Source organism: Geotrypetes seraphini, chromosome 1, assembly GCF_902459505.1.
Source record: "Geotrypetes seraphini chromosome 1, aGeoSer1.1, whole genome shotgun sequence".
Lineage (NCBI taxonomy): Eukaryota > Metazoa > Chordata > Amphibia > Gymnophiona > Dermophiidae > Geotrypetes > Geotrypetes seraphini.
The window spans coordinates 337,110,177-337,127,717 of NC_047084.1; the positions used below are offsets into that span (position 1 = coordinate 337,110,177).

Sequence of the window (17,541 nt, forward strand, 5' to 3'; positions counted from 1 at the left end):
TATTGTATAAGATTTTGCAAATCAGCTACCTAAATGTTTCAAGAACAAATATGTTTTTAGGTGTCTCCTAAATTCCTCAAAAGTATTAGTAAGCAAAAGCAATTTTTCCAAATCTTTACCCCATAATGCTGCCTGATACGAAAAAAGATGTTGATATTTTTTAAGTTTACATCCTCGAACCGATGGGGAAACAAAATTCAAGTGTGAGCTTCTCTTGTGTTTATTGGTTGAAAAAGAAAAAAAAGCTCAGTTAACCCAAATAAAATCTTAAAACAAAGACAGCCGAACTTAAATTTCACACGCGCCTCAATCGGCAGCCAATGCAGAAGTCGATAAGCAGGTGTTACGTGAATGGATTTCTTCAGCCCAAAAATCAACCTGATTGCCGCGATTTGCACCAATCATAATCGCTGCATATTCTTCTGAGAACAGTGCTTAGCAAGATGTGCGCATAAATCCAAATTGTTGACAATTAATGCCAATAATTGATTGAGCCCAATTATTGGTGCTAATTGGCTCGTTACTCAATTAAATTGCATACGCCAATTGGGCATGCATCAAAATTTACGCATGCTTATTTGAGCTTTGGATATGGAATCGGGGGGATTTGGCTAAAAGTAAGTGCAGTCTTTCAGGGGTGTCAGATTTTTACAAATGTATACCCCTTTGGAGCATCAGAACATCCATACTGGCTCAGACCAATGGTCCATGTAGCCCAGAATCCTGTTTCCACAGTGGTCAATTCAGGTCAAAAGTACCTGGCAGAAACCCAGCTGGTAACAACATTCCATGCTACCGATCCCAGGGCAAACAGTGACTTCTCCCATATTTGTCTCAATAGCAGACTATGAACTTGTCCAAACCTTTCATTTTCCATGTGTAAAACATTTACAGGTGGAGAATGATGTACAAAATTAGCCCCAAAGAGCCTACGAGTTGAAATGACTCCTGTCAGACCTCAACTGCTGCCATAGAAGTCCACTGACCACACCTTGATAAATATGTATTGGAACTTTTAATCAATATCAAAAATCAGAGCAAAATATACAATGTGATTTTTTTTCAGAACATCAAGTTACAGTATCATAAGAGGTAACATTCCAAAGATTGTAAAACTAGTTTTTACTATTTCTCTCTATATTTTCAGTAACAATCAACATGATATTAAAATATGCAGTGGCACGATGTGCATGTCTGTAGTGGGAAGACTGTGAATGGACATCACACATCCATGTTCTGGTTACTGAAGATGCCACTAATACCTGCTAGCGCCACAAGTCAGAATAAAAGTACGCCTTATTTTCAAACAGTTTTTTATCACAGGTGCAGAACACAAGAAACACTTTCATAAACACCAAGTACTGGAGAGAAGTGTTACTGTTTTTCACATATTAGGAAGAAACATTGATTACTGCTGGTGTGACGGGCCAAGGGATTTCTTCCACTTTGCTTCTGGAGTAAAAATGCATCATCAGAGCCTATATACCTTTCTACTGGTTTAAGGGGTAGCCTCTTGGCTTTCGGCACTGTTGTGGCTCTCGTTGCTGTCACTGGTGGCAGGGGTTGCTGGGGCCTGAGTGCTTTCATTGCTGGCATGACTGTCAGGATGGCTGTCATCTTCCACACTCACGTCGGGCTGGGACTTATTCTCCTCCTGGCTGTTTGACTCAGTGCTGACTGTGCCGTCACGGTGGCTACTAGAACCAGCCTGGGGAAGCCCCACGGAATCGTCGAGCTGCTGCTGACTTTCCATGTCTGGCGTGCTGGTGTCCTCATCTGTGGTATCGTGCATGATCTATGGGGAAGAAGCAGAGTGCACATGTCCCAGTAAATGGATAGTCTACTGTGAGAGATGAAGCAGTAGACTAATGTCAGATGAAATTTCACTTTAGTAGCTTTTATGCTTATAAATTCAGGCTTGGCATACAGTTGCCTATATTTATGAGCCTAATTGAGAGAGTATGGTTCAGTGGTTAAAACTACAGCCTCAGCACCCTGGTTATGGGTTTAAACCCATGCTGCTCCTTGTGACCCTGGGCAAGTCACTTAATCCCCCTATCACCCCAGGCACATTAGATAGGTTGTGAGTAGAGAATGACACGGTAACAAAATTCATCACTGTTCCCGTCCCCGCGGATAACCGTGGGAAATAATCCCATGTCATTTTCTAGTGTCTATTTCAACCTCAGTCCTTCTACACCAGCATTCTTCAACGGAAAGCTTGCGGGTCAGTGGTTGCGCCCAATTATACTCTGATTCTTCCCTCTCTCCTTAAAGAATGACATGAAGATGGTTTCGCGCGGTTATCCGCAGGGACGGGAACGGTGATGAATTTTGTCACCATGTCATTCTCTAGTTGTGAGCCCACTGGCACAGAGAGAGAAAACTGTCAGATAGAGAATAAATTCATGTAAACCGTTCTGAGCTGAGAATGGTATGGAAAATTGAATAAATAAATAGCACAGATTTTCAGCATTAGGGTCATACTTCAATTTTTTATTCCTTTCCCTAAATATGCACCAATCGCTACCCACTTTTTATGCTCCTACATTTAGGAGTTTAACTTTTAAGTATAAGTTTAGGCACTCAGACCTAGTCAATTTTCAAAGGGGCCACTTTAGGAGCATAACTTTCAAAAGGCCTTTTTTATAAAGCCGTGATAGTGATTCCTGCATGGTAAATATGACGCAGCCCAGGCATTTCCTATGGACTGCTGCATTGCATTTGGCGCATTGGAAATTGCTACTGTGACTTTGTAAAACGGGCCCAAAGTTAGGAGTAGAAATCCTTTGAATATTGAGGTCATGGGCCATTTTCGAAAAGGATGTCTAAGTCCGACTTGGACATTTCCCACTAAACGTCCAAAGTCAGAAACACAGAAATGTCCATTTTTGGACATTTTTGCATTTTGATTATGCCCCTAATAGTTGTTTTACTGTTTTCACTACATGCAAATCTCTCTCATGAATATTCATTGTGGATATCCTGAAAACCCGGCTGGGTGGGAAGCTCCCGGGATAGATTTGGAAACCACTGCTGTAAGTAAAAGAAACGCACTGGCAGCAGAAGCAAAAGTACTAATAATTTAGTTAAAGCCAAGCCCCAGAGCATCTCACAAAATGAGCACAGGTGACCATTTATATGTTCACTTAGGTTTGTCGACTAGCTTGCATACCTGCAATGTGGAACTGAAGTCTTGAGCAACTTTTGTTGTTTCCATTTTAAAATTAGCAGCCTCAAACTTTGCATCTGCTGTTTATGGTATGTGTGAGGCTGAAGAGGGTAGAATAGAGTGTGTACCACTGAAAAACACCTGTGTGCATACTATTTTACTTCTTTTGCCTCTCTAATGCAGCTGAAAGCCTGAGCACTTTTGAACCAATGTGTTCTTTAAGCCATACTTGAAAGTGATGGCTTTCTATTAAGTCACTTCGTCAGGGCCTTGAACATTCTCCTTCCCCTAGGTATGTAAATTTTACCTACTTATTTCAGTCTACAAAACCTAAGAATTGAAGCAGAACTTCTGACTGGTTCACAGAAGGTAACAGAATCAGGATCAGAACTTATGTAGCATAAAGCACATTTAATTGTTCCATATCTTTTACGCTTTTGCAATCCAAAGATATGTTTAGTTATGAAAACCAATTCAAATTAGAGGGTCAGAATGATCGGGTAAAGATAATTTGCTGAAAGGTATGATATAAATAAGGGCAGCATGCGGAAAACATGGAATTCCAGCTATGTAGTCAAGAATCCTAGTTACTCAGTTTGAAAATATTCAAAATGATGTTTGAGAGAGTGGCAAATTTCCAACAAACTATGGCCTCAAGTTCAAATTATTGAACTTTGTAGAGCAGGGGGTGTTAACCAATAGTAAACACTAAAAAATAGTGAAGATGAGAAGGTGAGGCAAATTGGAAATTCCCACAACGAATATAGACCTCACGGGTTAGGGTTCAATTTCAGAACGGCACAAGAGCCCTCAGTATATCAACTCATTGTAATTGTTCTTCTTGGGCTCATATCCTAGCCTTCTGATTTAATGTAGCTAGTATGCTTACTGTTGTTAAACCTTTGTCTTTTTCTTTTTCAAAAAGCAAAAATCAAGACTCAAAACAACCAATATTTCATTTATTACTTATCCTTTTAATGCAGTGTCTCTAGCATGCTCCGACGGGACCCGTTTCGCCCAAAAGGGCTTTTTCAAGGATTCATAGAGGAGCTTTTTTCTCAGTGGCCTCTAGCAGTCCTAGCCCCAAAGCAGAGAGGCCGCTGAAAAAAAAGCTCGGACCGGCAGGAAATTTCTGCGGACTGGCACTGGTCCATGAACCGGCAGTTGAAGAACACTGTGCTAGACAGCTTTGCTTTTAGGATTTAGAGTGAGTATGATAGGCTGGAAGAGCTCTTGGGATGATTTTGGTTAGGACTTTCTTATTACACAAATGGAGTTCCTTTTTTTTCCTCCCTTTTTAAGTTTATAATTGTTGATTTGTAAACTGCCCTGATCCGATTAGGCTAGGCAGCATGCTAAGTTTTTAAATAAACTTAAACATATGGCTTAGCAGGGATGGGGCAAGAAAGAATGATTATCCAGTAGGGATATGGGATCATGTAATCACATTCCATTGATCTAGTTGGTTCTGCTAGAGGGTTCTTCATTTTCTTTAATTCTTAGCAGTTATTTTGCTCACCCTTTTATATGCAGTTTGACATTCTAATCTTTAAAAAGTGTTTCTTATTGGTGGGGGGTGGGATGATGGGAGGGAGTGTTTTTGGAGATATGATTGTACCTGTAATTTGTTCTTTACTATATAATGGTTCATTAGCCACAGTTAACTTGTAGGCCTTGTTCCTTTGGCTCTCACAGAGTTTATTTTTATCTTAAGTGTCAATAGGCCTGTCTTTATTTGTTTATGCGTTGTTTGGAACTGAATAAAGATGATTTAAAAAAAAAAATAAAAAATTCTTATGTTACTTTTCTCTGCCCACTGGTTTATTGGACCCTGACAGCTTGTACCGGTGGCCTTTACCTGTGCCAATGGATTGTAGATCTCCTTAGGTGCTGCTCTTAACTCATATGCCACGCTGTCTCCACGGCCTGTGTTATCTCCTCTGAAGGCAGGGGTGAAGGGCACAGTTATTGGGGCATCAGTGGGCATCTCTATGGGTAGGTCATTGTCATCATCGTCGTCATCGTCATCATCAGAATCACTGTCCTCAGTTGTGGTTGCCTTTGTCTGAGAAGAAATATTTGACAAGAAATCAGTGGTGCTTCAGCTTGAGGCGCGAGAGCCATGTTTCTTTGGGGGCTCTCAGAGTGATTATTCCACTCAACTGAAGTAAAAACAAAAATCAAATATAGCATAGAAGGAATTTTTAAATGTTAAAATTAGGGAAAGCTAGCATTTGGTTGTGGCTTTTTTAGACACGACCTGCTGCTAACATGGATATTTAAGTGACAAATGTTGAGAACCAGCAATATACTGGAAATACTTTAATGATGGGATGGAGTGGGAGACTAAACCAGTGAAAAGCAAAATAGATATAATCAGCATTAATGAATTCAATTTGTTTTCTATCTTGTCCCCAAAGAGCTCAGAACGGGTTACGGCTTAAACAGTTGAACAGATATAAGCAGGATTTTTCCACAGACATGTGAAAGGCAATTCTGTAAATTGGATGCCAACATTTAAGAGCCCATTGAGCATATATGTAGATGCGTAGTTAGGCATACATGCCAGTATGCTGCCTAATTGCTATACTGTAAAAAAACGTATTCTAAAAGACCTGGTCTGGTTGGAACCATGCAAACATTTAAATTATCCTCCCCTTCTCTGAAAGGCATAGCCTCTTCTGGTAAATTGGGGAAGTCTTTAGCTTTCAAAATAACTGAATTATGGAACAATATTCCTCTGTGGTTGAGAGAACTAGGTTCTTTTCAATCCTTTCGCAAATATCTAAAAACTGTAAAATTTTTCTTCCCTTTTTCTTTTTTTATTTTATTTACTGTAAACCGAGTCGAGCTTTATTGTTTTAGGGCTCCTTTATTGTTTTAGGGCTCCTTTTACAAAGACGCGGTAGCGGTTTAGCACGCGTAATACCGCGCGCTAAACCGCCCGCCGCGTTAGCCACTACCGCCTCCTCTTGAGCAGGCGGTAGTTTTTAGGCCAGCACTGGGGTTAGCGTGTGATGAATAGTCGTGCGTGTTAAAGCCGCTGTCGCGGCTTCGTAAAAGGAGCCCTTAGTTTAGTAACTTTCTGGCATAGGGCGTATTTGCAAGGTGGAGCAAGGCCAGGACATAAGTGGTGCTCCTGCTTGCACACAAAAAGCTAAATTCTATACATGGCACCTGAAAATTCAGCGCAGAAAAAGCGTTATTCTAGAAGCTGTGTTCAAAGTTAGGCATAGGTTATAGAACAGTGCTTATGCCCTGGAAAGAAGACTAAATTTAGGCATGCAGGCCCCAATTCTGTAGTTATGTAGATAATTTAAAAGAACGCCCCCCGATCCACCCATTACCTTTCCATTTCTGCACCCCCTTTTTTGAATTGCAGGTAAAATTTAGGTGCAGATCCCGCATCTAAATATATATGCATAAGTCTTCACTGATTCTAATTAATGCCAATAATTGCTTGTTTAAAATGCCAATTAGCGACATTAATTATCTTGTTAATCAATTAAATTGCTCGTACAATTTGGGCCCATGACCAAAATTGCACAAGCAATTTTTGGTGCTTTTTATAGAATTAGGGGGATAACGTACAGAATACTGCAAGTTATGTGTGTCCCTGCTGTATTAAGTACCTGCACTTATACCAGCTCTGTAGCTGGTATAAGTGTGGGTATCTATATACTTGATATGCCTAAACTGGCAGTGCCAGTCTTAGGCAGGGACAACAGGGACTCTTAGGCAGGGACAACATGGCCCTGGCATTTTCACCTCTTTCTGAAACCCCATTTTGATGCTACTCCCGTTTCAGCAAGGCTGGGATGCAGAAGAAAGCAAGATCAGGGTTCAGCGGCCTATGGGTTATGCGAATTGCTGACACTACCCACCGCTCTCTACGGAGACAAGTAGATTCAATGTTTTAAGGTTCAGGACAAGAGATGTTCTGAGACAAGTGGACATGCTGGAGTCAGAGTGTGTGTGTAGGGTTGCCAGATTTTTGCCCTATTCTGCCCCGGTCCGCCCACAGCCCCGCCCCGTTCTGCCCCTAGTCCCAGCCCCACACAAACCCTGTCTCTTTGGGGCTACATTTGGAGGCATCTGCACATACGTGGATGTGCTGTGATGACATCACCTGTGTGCATGTGACATCATCACGTCACATCCGTGAATGAGCAGATGCCCTCCAAACATGTCCCCGAGCTCAATCCGGACATCTGGTAACCCTATGTGTGTGTGTGTGTGTGTATGTGGAAGGGCACCAAACTGGTCTGCACAGGGCCTCACAATTGCTAAGGCCGGCCTTTTATACTGGGTTATGCTAGTAATCTGGAACAGAACCTAAGCTCCTACACAACCTCAGGTTTCCTAAATGGGGGCACCCAGTTTTAGAATTGCCTCAAAGTAGATAAAACTAGCCATTAGGTGTGCTTCTTCGCTGATCCTAATCCCTAAATACGAAACAGTTTGTTTTACCTGCGCTTCCTCACTCTCGTCACTTTCAGAGGAGAGAGGAGTTGACTTCTGAAAAGGAAAGAGAACATTTATGTAAGATGGAGGATACACATTGTACTCTTGCTAGCAGCAAGGACTAAAGGGGGTGGGGATGCACTTTTGTTTGGAAGAGATCCGGGGGTGGAGGAGTAATCTTTTATATCTCCAGCTGCTTTAACTTCTCTCCTGGGAGCATCAGTTTATGAGGAGATAATAATATCTCTTTAGGTGCTGTTAACTTTCAATGGGTTTCACAGTTTACCGCAAGCCATGTTATTCATTTTGCCTGATGATAAGCTGCTCTGTCTGCATTTGCATACTTTGTAGTTTATAATTATTTAATGTGCATTCCAGTAAAAATTCCCGAGTTAAGCAGCATTATTGGCAGGTTACTTTTATTATTGCAATAAGGCAGCTTAGTAAATAGACCTCTTAGATCAGTGGTTCCCAAACCTGTCCTGAGGGACCCCCAGCCAGTCAGGTTTTCAAGATATCCCTAACGAATATGCATGAGAGAGATTTGCATACCTGTCACTTCCATTATATGCAAATCTCTCTCATGCATATTCATTAGGGATATCTTGAAAACCTGACTGGCTGGGGGTCCCCCAGGACAGGTTTGGGAACCACTGCCTTAGATTGTAAGCCTTCTTGGACCTACTTGCAATTCATCTAGAGCAGGGATCTCAAAGTCCCTCCTTGAGGGCCGCAATCCATTCGGGTTTTCAGGATTTCCCCAATGAATATGCACTGAAAGCAGTGCATGCACATAGATCTCATGCATATTCATTGGGAAAATCCTGAAAACCCGACTGGATTGCGGCCCTCAAGGAGGGACTTTGAGACCCCTGATCTAGAGCTTAGATGTGGAGCAATTCAATGTAAAATCCAATATGACTGCACTGAATCTGTATTTATGTGAGTCTGTGACCGTACACTACAACTTTTCATTTGAAAATCAAGTTCCTGGCAATAATCTACACCGTTTGGAAAATCTGGACGCCTAGACCCGCCCCCAGGCCCATCCAGTTCCACCCTTCCCCATCCTGTAATGCCCCAGTCCTGCCCCCAATCCCGCTCTAGCAAATTGTCATTTCTTTAATAAGACATTAACTATTTTTTCTGCAGCCCTCCAAGTACCTACAAATCGAAAATGTGGCCCTCCAAAGGGTTTGAGTTTGAGACCACTGGCATAAAGAAAGATGGAGTTCAATATGTTAAACCGAAGATGGCTATGTTTTCCATAACTGGAACAAATTTGTGGAACTCCCTTCCTGATGTTTTGAGATTATGTTGGGATCACATGACCTTCCAAAAACTTTTGAAAACACAATTTGTAGATGTTTTTCCGTAAAAATCTAGTGGGAACTGATTTTCTGGTTTAAGTAATTTATATTTTTAAACACAGAAGGGTCCTTTTACTGAGGCGCACTAGCCATGTTAGCGCTTGCTAAATATTAATGTGTGCTAAACACTAACGCATCCATTATAGTCTATTGATGCGTTAGCGTTTAGTGCGTGCTAAAACGGCTAGCGCACCTTTGTAAAAGGACTACAGAGATAGGTTGAGAAGGGAAGTCTTAATATGATATGGGATTGGGAGGGTATAATGTGTGAGATTCAAATAAAATGTTGATATGTGTGGAAGGGAAGGGGGGAGGGGGGATAATATAAGATTTAATATTTTTATGAAGTATACAAGTGAATTGTATGAATATTGAATGATTATTGTATACTTGTTATGAGATATGAAAATGAATAAAGAATTGGAAAAAAAAACAAAAACATCACCACGAAATTTAAATATTCCTGTATTTTTCTAACTATTTGATACTTTGTTGTTTGTTTTAATAACTATGTAAGTTTGATATACACACCCCTTAGATTTAAGCGGTGTATAAATTTTAAAAATAAATAAATCTAGGCCAGGGTTTTACCGGCCTACATTGCAGGCACCTAAGTTCTTTTGAGAATCACACCTATCTCTGTCTCCACCCATAAACATGTCCATTAAGGCATTAGATGCTTCTGGGTGCCATGCGACAGGCACCTACCTTTTAAAGAATCAGGTAGGTACCTATCAGCCAATTAAATCGGAGGGGGCGGGTCCAATTGTTAAAACACGTTTAGGTAATTATCTAGATTATATAATGGACTTATTTGTTTTAACTGAGATATATTCTCCCATTAATGTGGGCTTGAGGAGAATTGATTTAGTTATTTTTCGTTTAAATTTCTAATTTCTATGCAAATATCCTTTCTTGTTATTGTTGTTAAAATGATAATGATAAAAATTTGATAAATAAAAAAAACCAAAAAAACCCCACCTCATTTAGGTAATTAAGGTAGGCGCCTCATACAGAATCTGGCCTTTACTGCCTACAAAATAAGTGACAGTAAAAGCTCATATTCTAATGGGAAAATCAGCACATGGCCATTAATAGTGAAAATAAAAAAATGCTGCCATTTTATACCAGCTATAAAAATGGCCTTAGTGCACCATGGGAATGACCTATATAAAAACATGCTAAGGTAAAAGAGCCCCTAAGCTTGTTATTGTTCAAAAATGAATCCCAGTAGGTTAAGCAGGGGATTTTCCCAAGACCATCTTGATAATGGCTTATGGACTTTTAGGATTATACAAACCTTTTTTTAAACCCAGCCAAGCTATTCCTATTCTCTATCCTAGTAACACCTATGTGTACATCACATAAGAGTAGGCCTTATGTTTTCTAAGCACCCATTTTTATGCATGCATGCTGGGGGGATTATATAAATGCCTACCTGAATCTGTAAAATGCTTTCTGAATGCTTAAGTCAGTTATAGAATTACCCACATAATGTGTGGCACATGCTTTGTTCCATGCACTAGTGGAATTTTTAAAGGAAGATCCTACAGAGTTTCCTTTTGACAGTGAGCTTGCAGTTCCATAGGTGCAAGGTATCTGCAGAGGCTCATTTTGCCCTCCCAGTTGTCGGTTCAGTTTTCCTTTTGAGTGTCTGTTATATTTTTGTTATGCTTTCAGATTTTTCTCTTTTATAACACAGTGTAACTTTATCTCTGTCATTTACTTTTATGCATAGGGAATCTTGTATTCCTCATTCATAAAATTAAAAAGCAAAATGCTGTATTTTTGGAAAATTCACGATGAACATAGAAGACCACCTCATAAATGGGAAAGTGGACACTGTGAGTGATGCAATTCATTAAACCACTGGGCAGAGGGACTATATAACGGATTAAAGCTTTGCAGATGTGCTTGACAGAACCAGGATGCAGAAGGAACTTACTTGGTCATTTTCTGTTGAGCTACTGTCTGAGGCAGAGCGAGCAGATCTGTGCACCTACCAAACAAGATAACGCCTGGTGCTCTGTTCGATATTCAAATTGATTTAAGCAGGCCAGAGAGGTTCCCCACCCTCCCCATGATCAGACCTCCACTCCATATGGAATGATGCCCTTTAATGATAATATCACAAGACTCCTGCTAGAGCTTGTGGCAACAATTTTACTACATAGAGCCATGGATACATAGAGCAAATGGATATGCCTACTGGACCACTCAGGTGGTCTGAATCAGCAGGAGGTTGTTTGGGGATGGCTGAATTAGCAGGACTTTTTTTGGAACTTCACCAGGAACCCAGGCCCACATCTCACCCTGCTTGTCTGACATTGCTGCCTGGATATTCCACCATCATCTAGAACTGAACATGGCTAAGACTGAGCTTCTTATCTTTCCCTCTAAACTCATCTCTTCCATTCTCCAATTCTGTATTTCTACGGATAACACTGCTTGACAGAACCAGGATGCAGAAGGAACTTACTTGGTCATTTTCTGTTGAGCTACTGTCTGAGGCAGAGCGAGCAGATCTGTGCACCTGCCAAACAAGATAGCATATAAAACAAATTAGGGTTTATTTTCCCATATGTGTGTTTGTTTATTGTATCCTAAATAAAGGCCGACTGTTGAATGAAAGGAACAGCTTGCTCACCCTTAGAGACGAAGACTTTATATCTCAAGTGCCCAAAGTCAGCCACCAGAGCATATCTTAGTTGCTCTACTTATAGTTGGGCTATCATTGATATTTGTCTTATTTTCTCTGTGGGCTATAATTTAAATTGTCTTATTTTATCTGTGAGTTATTATTTAAAATAGGAACTTAATCACACAATAACACTATTGCTGTTGCTGTATGATACTTAGCTCGGGTTAAAATATTACGCCCAGAAGAAAGCCCGGATGAAAGCCGTGCGTAATATTTTAACCCGAGCTAAGTATCATACAGCAACAGCATTAGTATTATTGGGTGATTAAGTTCCTATTTTAAATAATAACTCACAGATAAAATAAGACAATTTAAATTATAGCCCACAGAGAAAATAAGACAAATATCAATGATAGCCCAACTATAAGTAGAGCAACTAAGATATGCGCTGGTGGCTGACTTTGGGCACTTGAGATATAAAGTCTTCGTCTCTAAGGGTGAGCAAGCTGTTCCTTTCATTCAATAGTCGGCCTTTATTTAGGGTGTTTGAGTATTTATACTATTTATAGATTTGGACTGTTTGTTTATTGTATGCCAAGGAAACAAAGCATAGAAGAAATCGTGATTCCTTACCGGCACTGCAAAGGCTATGCCGAGGATGCAAAAGCAGAGCAGTGCAATCTTCATATTGAGGCTTTGGCTTGACCTGGAAAGCAATTGCAATTCTGATGAGACCAAAGGCTGAAGGAGATAACACAAGCATTTATTTATTGCAGTCAACGTAATCAGTACTTCCAAAGCCTTGGTTTCACTCCCAGTTCTTGAAGGCTGTCAATGGGCCTGGTTTTCAGGATATCCTTAATGAATTTGCATGTCATAGATTCGCGTGCCTACCACCTCCATTTTATACAAATCTCTCTCATGCAAATTCATTGTGGAAATCCTAGAAGTCTTCGAGGACTGGGATTGAAGATCAAGGCCCATAAATAAAAATAAAGTACAATTACATTTGTCACATCTATTTTTTTTGTGTGTGTGTTGTAGTTTCAGTGGATTCCTTCTAGAAGCTCTACAGGTCCTGAAGAAAGCTGGTCTTAATTGGTACTAATTAACACTAATTAGCAATTGCATACTTATCTATCATTAGTCAGTATTCTATAAATTGCATGTGCAAAATCCAGAGCGTGCAACTGCAAGGCGGCGTACACCTGGGAGGGTCAGGGACGTGTCAGGCAGCTACACTTACAGGTTGTAGAAAACTGGCAGTTATGCACCTAACTGACAGAAGTTATATGAGAGCATTTGTACCAGCTAGCGTAAGTGCTCATAAGTAAAGTACATGGTCTTCATCATAAGGCATATGGGGACAGACTTAAAGATCTCAATCTGTATACTTTGGAGGAAAGGCGGGAGAGGGGAGATATGAGAGGGATGTTTAAATACCTACATAATATAAATGTGCACGAGTCGAAAGGAAACTCCGCAATGAGCGGGCATAGGATGAAGTTAAAGAGGTGATAGGCTCCGGAGTAATCTAAGGAAATACTTTTTTACGGAAATGGTGGTAGATGTGGAAGAGGTGGTGGAGACAGAGACTGTGTCTGAATTCAAGAAAGCCAATGCGGTAGGCACGTGGGATCCCTTAGAGGGAGGACGAGGTGATGGTTACTGCGGATGGGCAGACTGGATGGGCCATTTGGCCTTTATCTGCCATCATGTTTCTATGTTTCCATGTAAATGCATATTTATACTTGTATTCTATAATAGCAATTGCACACCGAGTTCGAGAGGTCTGTAATTACATGCACATCATCCCGGTTCCTAACTTTATGGCCTCCTTTTACGAAACTGCGATAGCAGTTTCTAGCGCAGGGAGCCGCGCTGAATGGCCCGCGCTGCCCTCGATGCTCATTGAGTTTCTAGGATAATCAGGAGTAGCGCGAGCCTTTCAGTGTGGCTCCCCGCGCTAGAAACTGCTATCGCAGTTTCGTAAAAGAGGGGGTATGTGAGCTATAGATTATTATCCCCTCTATGTGCGAATATTAGAATAGTAGCATATATGTACATATGTGCACCTGTGCATAAGTGTTTGCCAAATTCAGCCTATTATGTAAATGCGAGCATATCTTGCATAGCATGTACACATGAGTGGCGCCTGAGTTAGACTCACAGGTATAGACATACTTTATTTGCAGTGCATGCAAATCTCTCTCATGAGTATTCATTGTGGATATCCTAAAAACCTGACTGGCTGGGGTGCCAGGTTTGGGAGCCACTGCTCTAAGTTAAGAGTTAAGGTACCAATGATAAACATCTAATGCATTTTCTTAAATAGGTTCCACATATGTTAGCTTGCATTAAGATGCATTAACATGTTAATGCAGCACAGCAAATAAGGCTATTGGACTTTAAGCCCTCTGGGGACAGGGAAATACCTACTGCACCTGAATATAACTCACTTTGAACTACTGAGAAAAGGTAAATGTCACATAATCTTAGTAACAGCAGATATTTAGAATAATCCGGTGTTTGGCTGTTGTTTGCCAAGTAGAGGCTGAATCAACCCCTTTGGTTCTTAAACAACAACAATAACACCAACAACACACATTTCACTGCTAATAATTTTGAGAATATCCCTGAGCAGCCCTGTTTAGTTGAACTTCCCTGGTCCTTACTGCTAAATGGCTCACATAAAGCCTATTCTAGGTTTTCTCTTCTTAAAAATAAGCCTTCACCCCTTTGCAGCATTTAACTAGGTTCTGAGGTGTTCTTGGTGTATGACTAGACTTGACTTGCACCTCATAATTCATTGAAGCGTTATAGTGCCTGGTGAAGCTCCTCTTGCTGCACCAAATTGTGTTGTATCTTACAGAACTCAATACTGAAGTAATGAAGAGACTTAAGAGAGACATTTCAGGGAGGTGCAGTCAACTATTGTTTGTTTTTGCTTAATTTTTGTTGGTTTTCACTCATTTTTGTTTTATGTTTTAAATTTTTAATGCACAATAAACATTTTTACTGCGCACTGTTTAGATTTAAACGAGCACAAAATGAAACAAGCCTCACACCTCCAGTGCATTTTAGTCTCTGCATTTTGTAAACTAGCTAAAAAGATTATTGTCAAAGAAGCATAATGCACACACCATGTGCTAGTCGCTCTATTTCCTGTGCCACAAATGAAATTCTATGTAGTGCTCGAGTCAGAAGCTAAAGCACTACCCTAGCCAACTTGATGATTATACTTCATTTTATTTTATTGTTTTCTATTAGGGTTTTTTTTTAAACTTTTTGCCTTTCCTTACCGCTCTTTCTTTTTTTTTTTTTTTAACTTGATATTGTTTTACTCTACTATATTTATTGTTTATTCAATTATATTTGAGTTTATTTTATTTTGCTAAGGTATGCTGAATCCTTATATCATTTTTTAAATTGTGTTAATTTGACCTATTTCACTTACACTGCATAAATATCATAGTAACATAGTAGATGATGGCAGATAAAGACCTGAATGGTCCATCCAGTCTGCCCAACCTGATTCAATTTAATTTTTTTCTTCTTAGCTATTTCTGGGCAAGAATCCAAAGCTCTACCTGGTACTGTGCTTGGGTTCCAACTGCCAAAATCTCTGTCAAAACCTACCCCAGCCCATCTACATCCTCCCAGCCATTGAAGCCCTCCCCAGCCCATCCTCCCCCAAACGGCCATACACAGACACAGACCGTGCAAGTTTGCCCAGTACTGGCCTTAGTTCAATATTTAATATTATTTTCTGATTCTGGATCCTCTGTGTTCATCACACGCTTTTTTGAACTCCGTTACCGTTTTCCTTTCCACCACCTCTCTCAGAAGCGCATTCCAGGCATCCATCACCCTCTCCGTAAAGTAGACCCTCTCTTTTTTATGTATTTTACTTTTCTGCCTTTTGGTACAGGCAGTGATCAGATTTGGTGTTTTTTTTTTTGGGGGGGGGCATGTGTGTGTGTGCACATTCTATATCACATTATTAGCTATATCCTATCTCTTTTATCTTATCTCTAGCTTTCCTATCTCTAATGGAGTTCCTTTCCTAATTTATCTGTATTTTACTGTAAACCACTTAGATCTGTAATATGTTTAAGCAGTACATCAAATGTTAATAAAATATAAACATAAGGAGCCCCCATGCTGACATCACTGCCCATCTGAGAGAGCAGATCACAAGAGGCCAGTGAACAGTTCTCAGTCTAATCAACAAAGTTGGGGCAGTCTCAATTGAGAACTATACACTTAGTCCAGCGATTTTCCACTTTTTTTGTACCATATTTTTCCGCCGGAACAAAACAAAAAAGTGGAAAATCACTGGGATAAGTGTATAGCCCTCGATAGAGACTACCCCAACATCATATGTAGAGATGAAACATTTCTTTGGAGGCTTGTGTCCCTGTCTTGATGCATGTTTACTGAAATGATGAATTTTTTATGGGTTAAGCAATGTTGAATGACATGCAGTAAGTATTCAGTGGATGAAGCCTGGTAATGACACCATGGGAAGGGCAAATTCAGGCATTTGAGACAATGAGAGCATGAGAGCTACAATGCTAAATACAGAGCGAATACCTTGTGCACTAGTTTTCAGTGTGTGTATTTCCAGCCAAGTTTTAGTTTTAGATGTACTGAAAAAAAAAATGAAGCCTACATGTAATTCTGAATGGATTTATGAAGACTGCACTCTTGGCACAGTAACTTAAAAAATATATATATATATACTTGATGAGCATGTTTTTCATCCAGGAAAAACAGTGTTACCAGTTTTGTCTTGTGTCATTTAAATGGGGTGGGAACTTAACAAAGACAAAAGGATGAAAGGGCAGAGTTCATCATGTAAGCACAAAATAATTCAAATCTTAACACAAGGTGTAGCAGGTACAGAAAAGTAGAGACATGAAAGACAACTGATCAGCACAGAAGGTCACCAGTTAGTTAATGAAAATAATTAGGTAGGAATCATAACAGCAACTAGGGAACCATGAGGAGAAACTGTAAAATGATATTAAGAAATAAAATATAGTAGATAACTAACATTTTTATACAATGTGCAATAAAAAAATGTTAAAAGTAAAAGCTGTTTATCTCTATAAATGAACATTTCAAATAAAACTAAAAAAAGAAAGAGAGAGAGATTAAAAGTTCCAATTGTCACTAACTAGCGCAGAGATATTCAGTAACAAGACCAGTCTTAGGTAGCTTGACCTGTACCTGTGATTGGCAGCTCTTGAGTCTTGCACTGAGTATAGGTGGCAGCCAGACCTGAGATTAGCAGTTTGGAGAAGGTTTTCCTCTTCTCTGTTTCTTCATCTGCTTGATGACTGTATCATTCTGCAATTTAAATGCTGTTTCAGACATCACCAGCCAATCCCTGAGCTACCCAGTCTGATGTCACCATGAGTTTTCTTCTGCCACTGACCTGCCCATGTTCTCTCCCCACTTCCTCTTGGTTTTGTGGATTTAAACAAACAAACACAGAAGACCCACACACTATAGTTAAGCATTTGTTTGTGCTGTCTAGTACATCATTAAGCAGTTTTCCTTGGGATGTATGACATCCAATAATATGTAGGAGGTTTTCACAGGAAAGGCAGTAGAAATTTAACTGCAGTTGGAAGACAGCAAAGCATGTGCCTTTCTGTAAATGCTTACCACTTAGCTCAAGGTCTGAGAGAAAACAGTTTGTTATTTTTTTGGCAGGTAATGAATGATACATTGGCAAGTGGGTTGTAGGAAACAGTTAGCTGGGATATTTTGCAATCACTGAGCTCTCTTTTATTGTGAAAGACTCAATAGAGCAATAGTTTTTCTTCCTGGTTTGAGACCCCTTTTGCAACTTACCCGCAAACGTATGCTAATTTAGGATGGAG

At 40.0% G+C, this 17,541-nt stretch overlaps 1 protein-coding gene across 3 annotated transcripts; it reads right to left on the reverse strand.

Moving 5' to 3' along the window:
• Window positions 1-992: 992 nt before the first annotated feature.
• On the reverse strand, window positions 993-17,114 carry SPP1 (secreted phosphoprotein 1). 3 transcript variants are annotated; one of them, XM_033959637.1, is made up of 7 exons: window positions 16,883-16,984; window positions 16,244-16,299; window positions 12,281-12,353; window positions 11,486-11,539; window positions 7,643-7,690; window positions 5,031-5,237; window positions 993-1,795 (listed from the first exon to the last, which is right to left on the reverse strand). In XM_033959637.1, exons 3-7 carry the CDS (start codon window positions 12,332-12,334, stop codon window positions 1,499-1,501), a joined length of 660 nt encoding a protein of 219 aa, XP_033815528.1. In that variant the 5' UTR covers window positions 12,335-12,353; window positions 16,244-16,299; window positions 16,883-16,984; the 3' UTR covers window positions 993-1,498. The 3 variants fall into 3 exon arrangements, with proteins under 3 accessions (XP_033815528.1, XP_033815521.1, XP_033815536.1); XM_033959630.1 differs by lacking the exon at window positions 16,244-16,299 and having other exon boundaries at window positions 16,883-17,114; XM_033959645.1 differs by lacking the exons at window positions 11,486-11,539; window positions 16,244-16,299 and adding an exon at window positions 10,952-11,005 and having other exon boundaries at window positions 16,883-17,102.
• Between the last annotated feature and the right edge of the window lie 427 nt (window positions 17,115-17,541).

What these genes read in the sequence shown, in the direction of transcription:
- SPP1 (XM_033959630.1), bottom strand. Translation starts at nt 12,334, where the DNA reads ATGAAGATTGCACTGCTCTGCTTTTGCATCCTCGGCATAGCCTTTGCA. An exon ending in GCTCAACAGAAAATGACCAA is followed by an intron (nt 7,691 to 11,485) that starts GTAAGTTCCTTC and finishes TTTCCTTTTCAG; the next exon opens with AAGTCAACTCCTCTCTCCTC. An exon ending in ACGAGAGTGAGGAAGCGCAG is followed by an intron (nt 5,238 to 7,642) that starts GTAAAACAAACT and finishes ATTTCTTCTCAG; the next exon opens with ACAAAGGCAACCACAACTGA.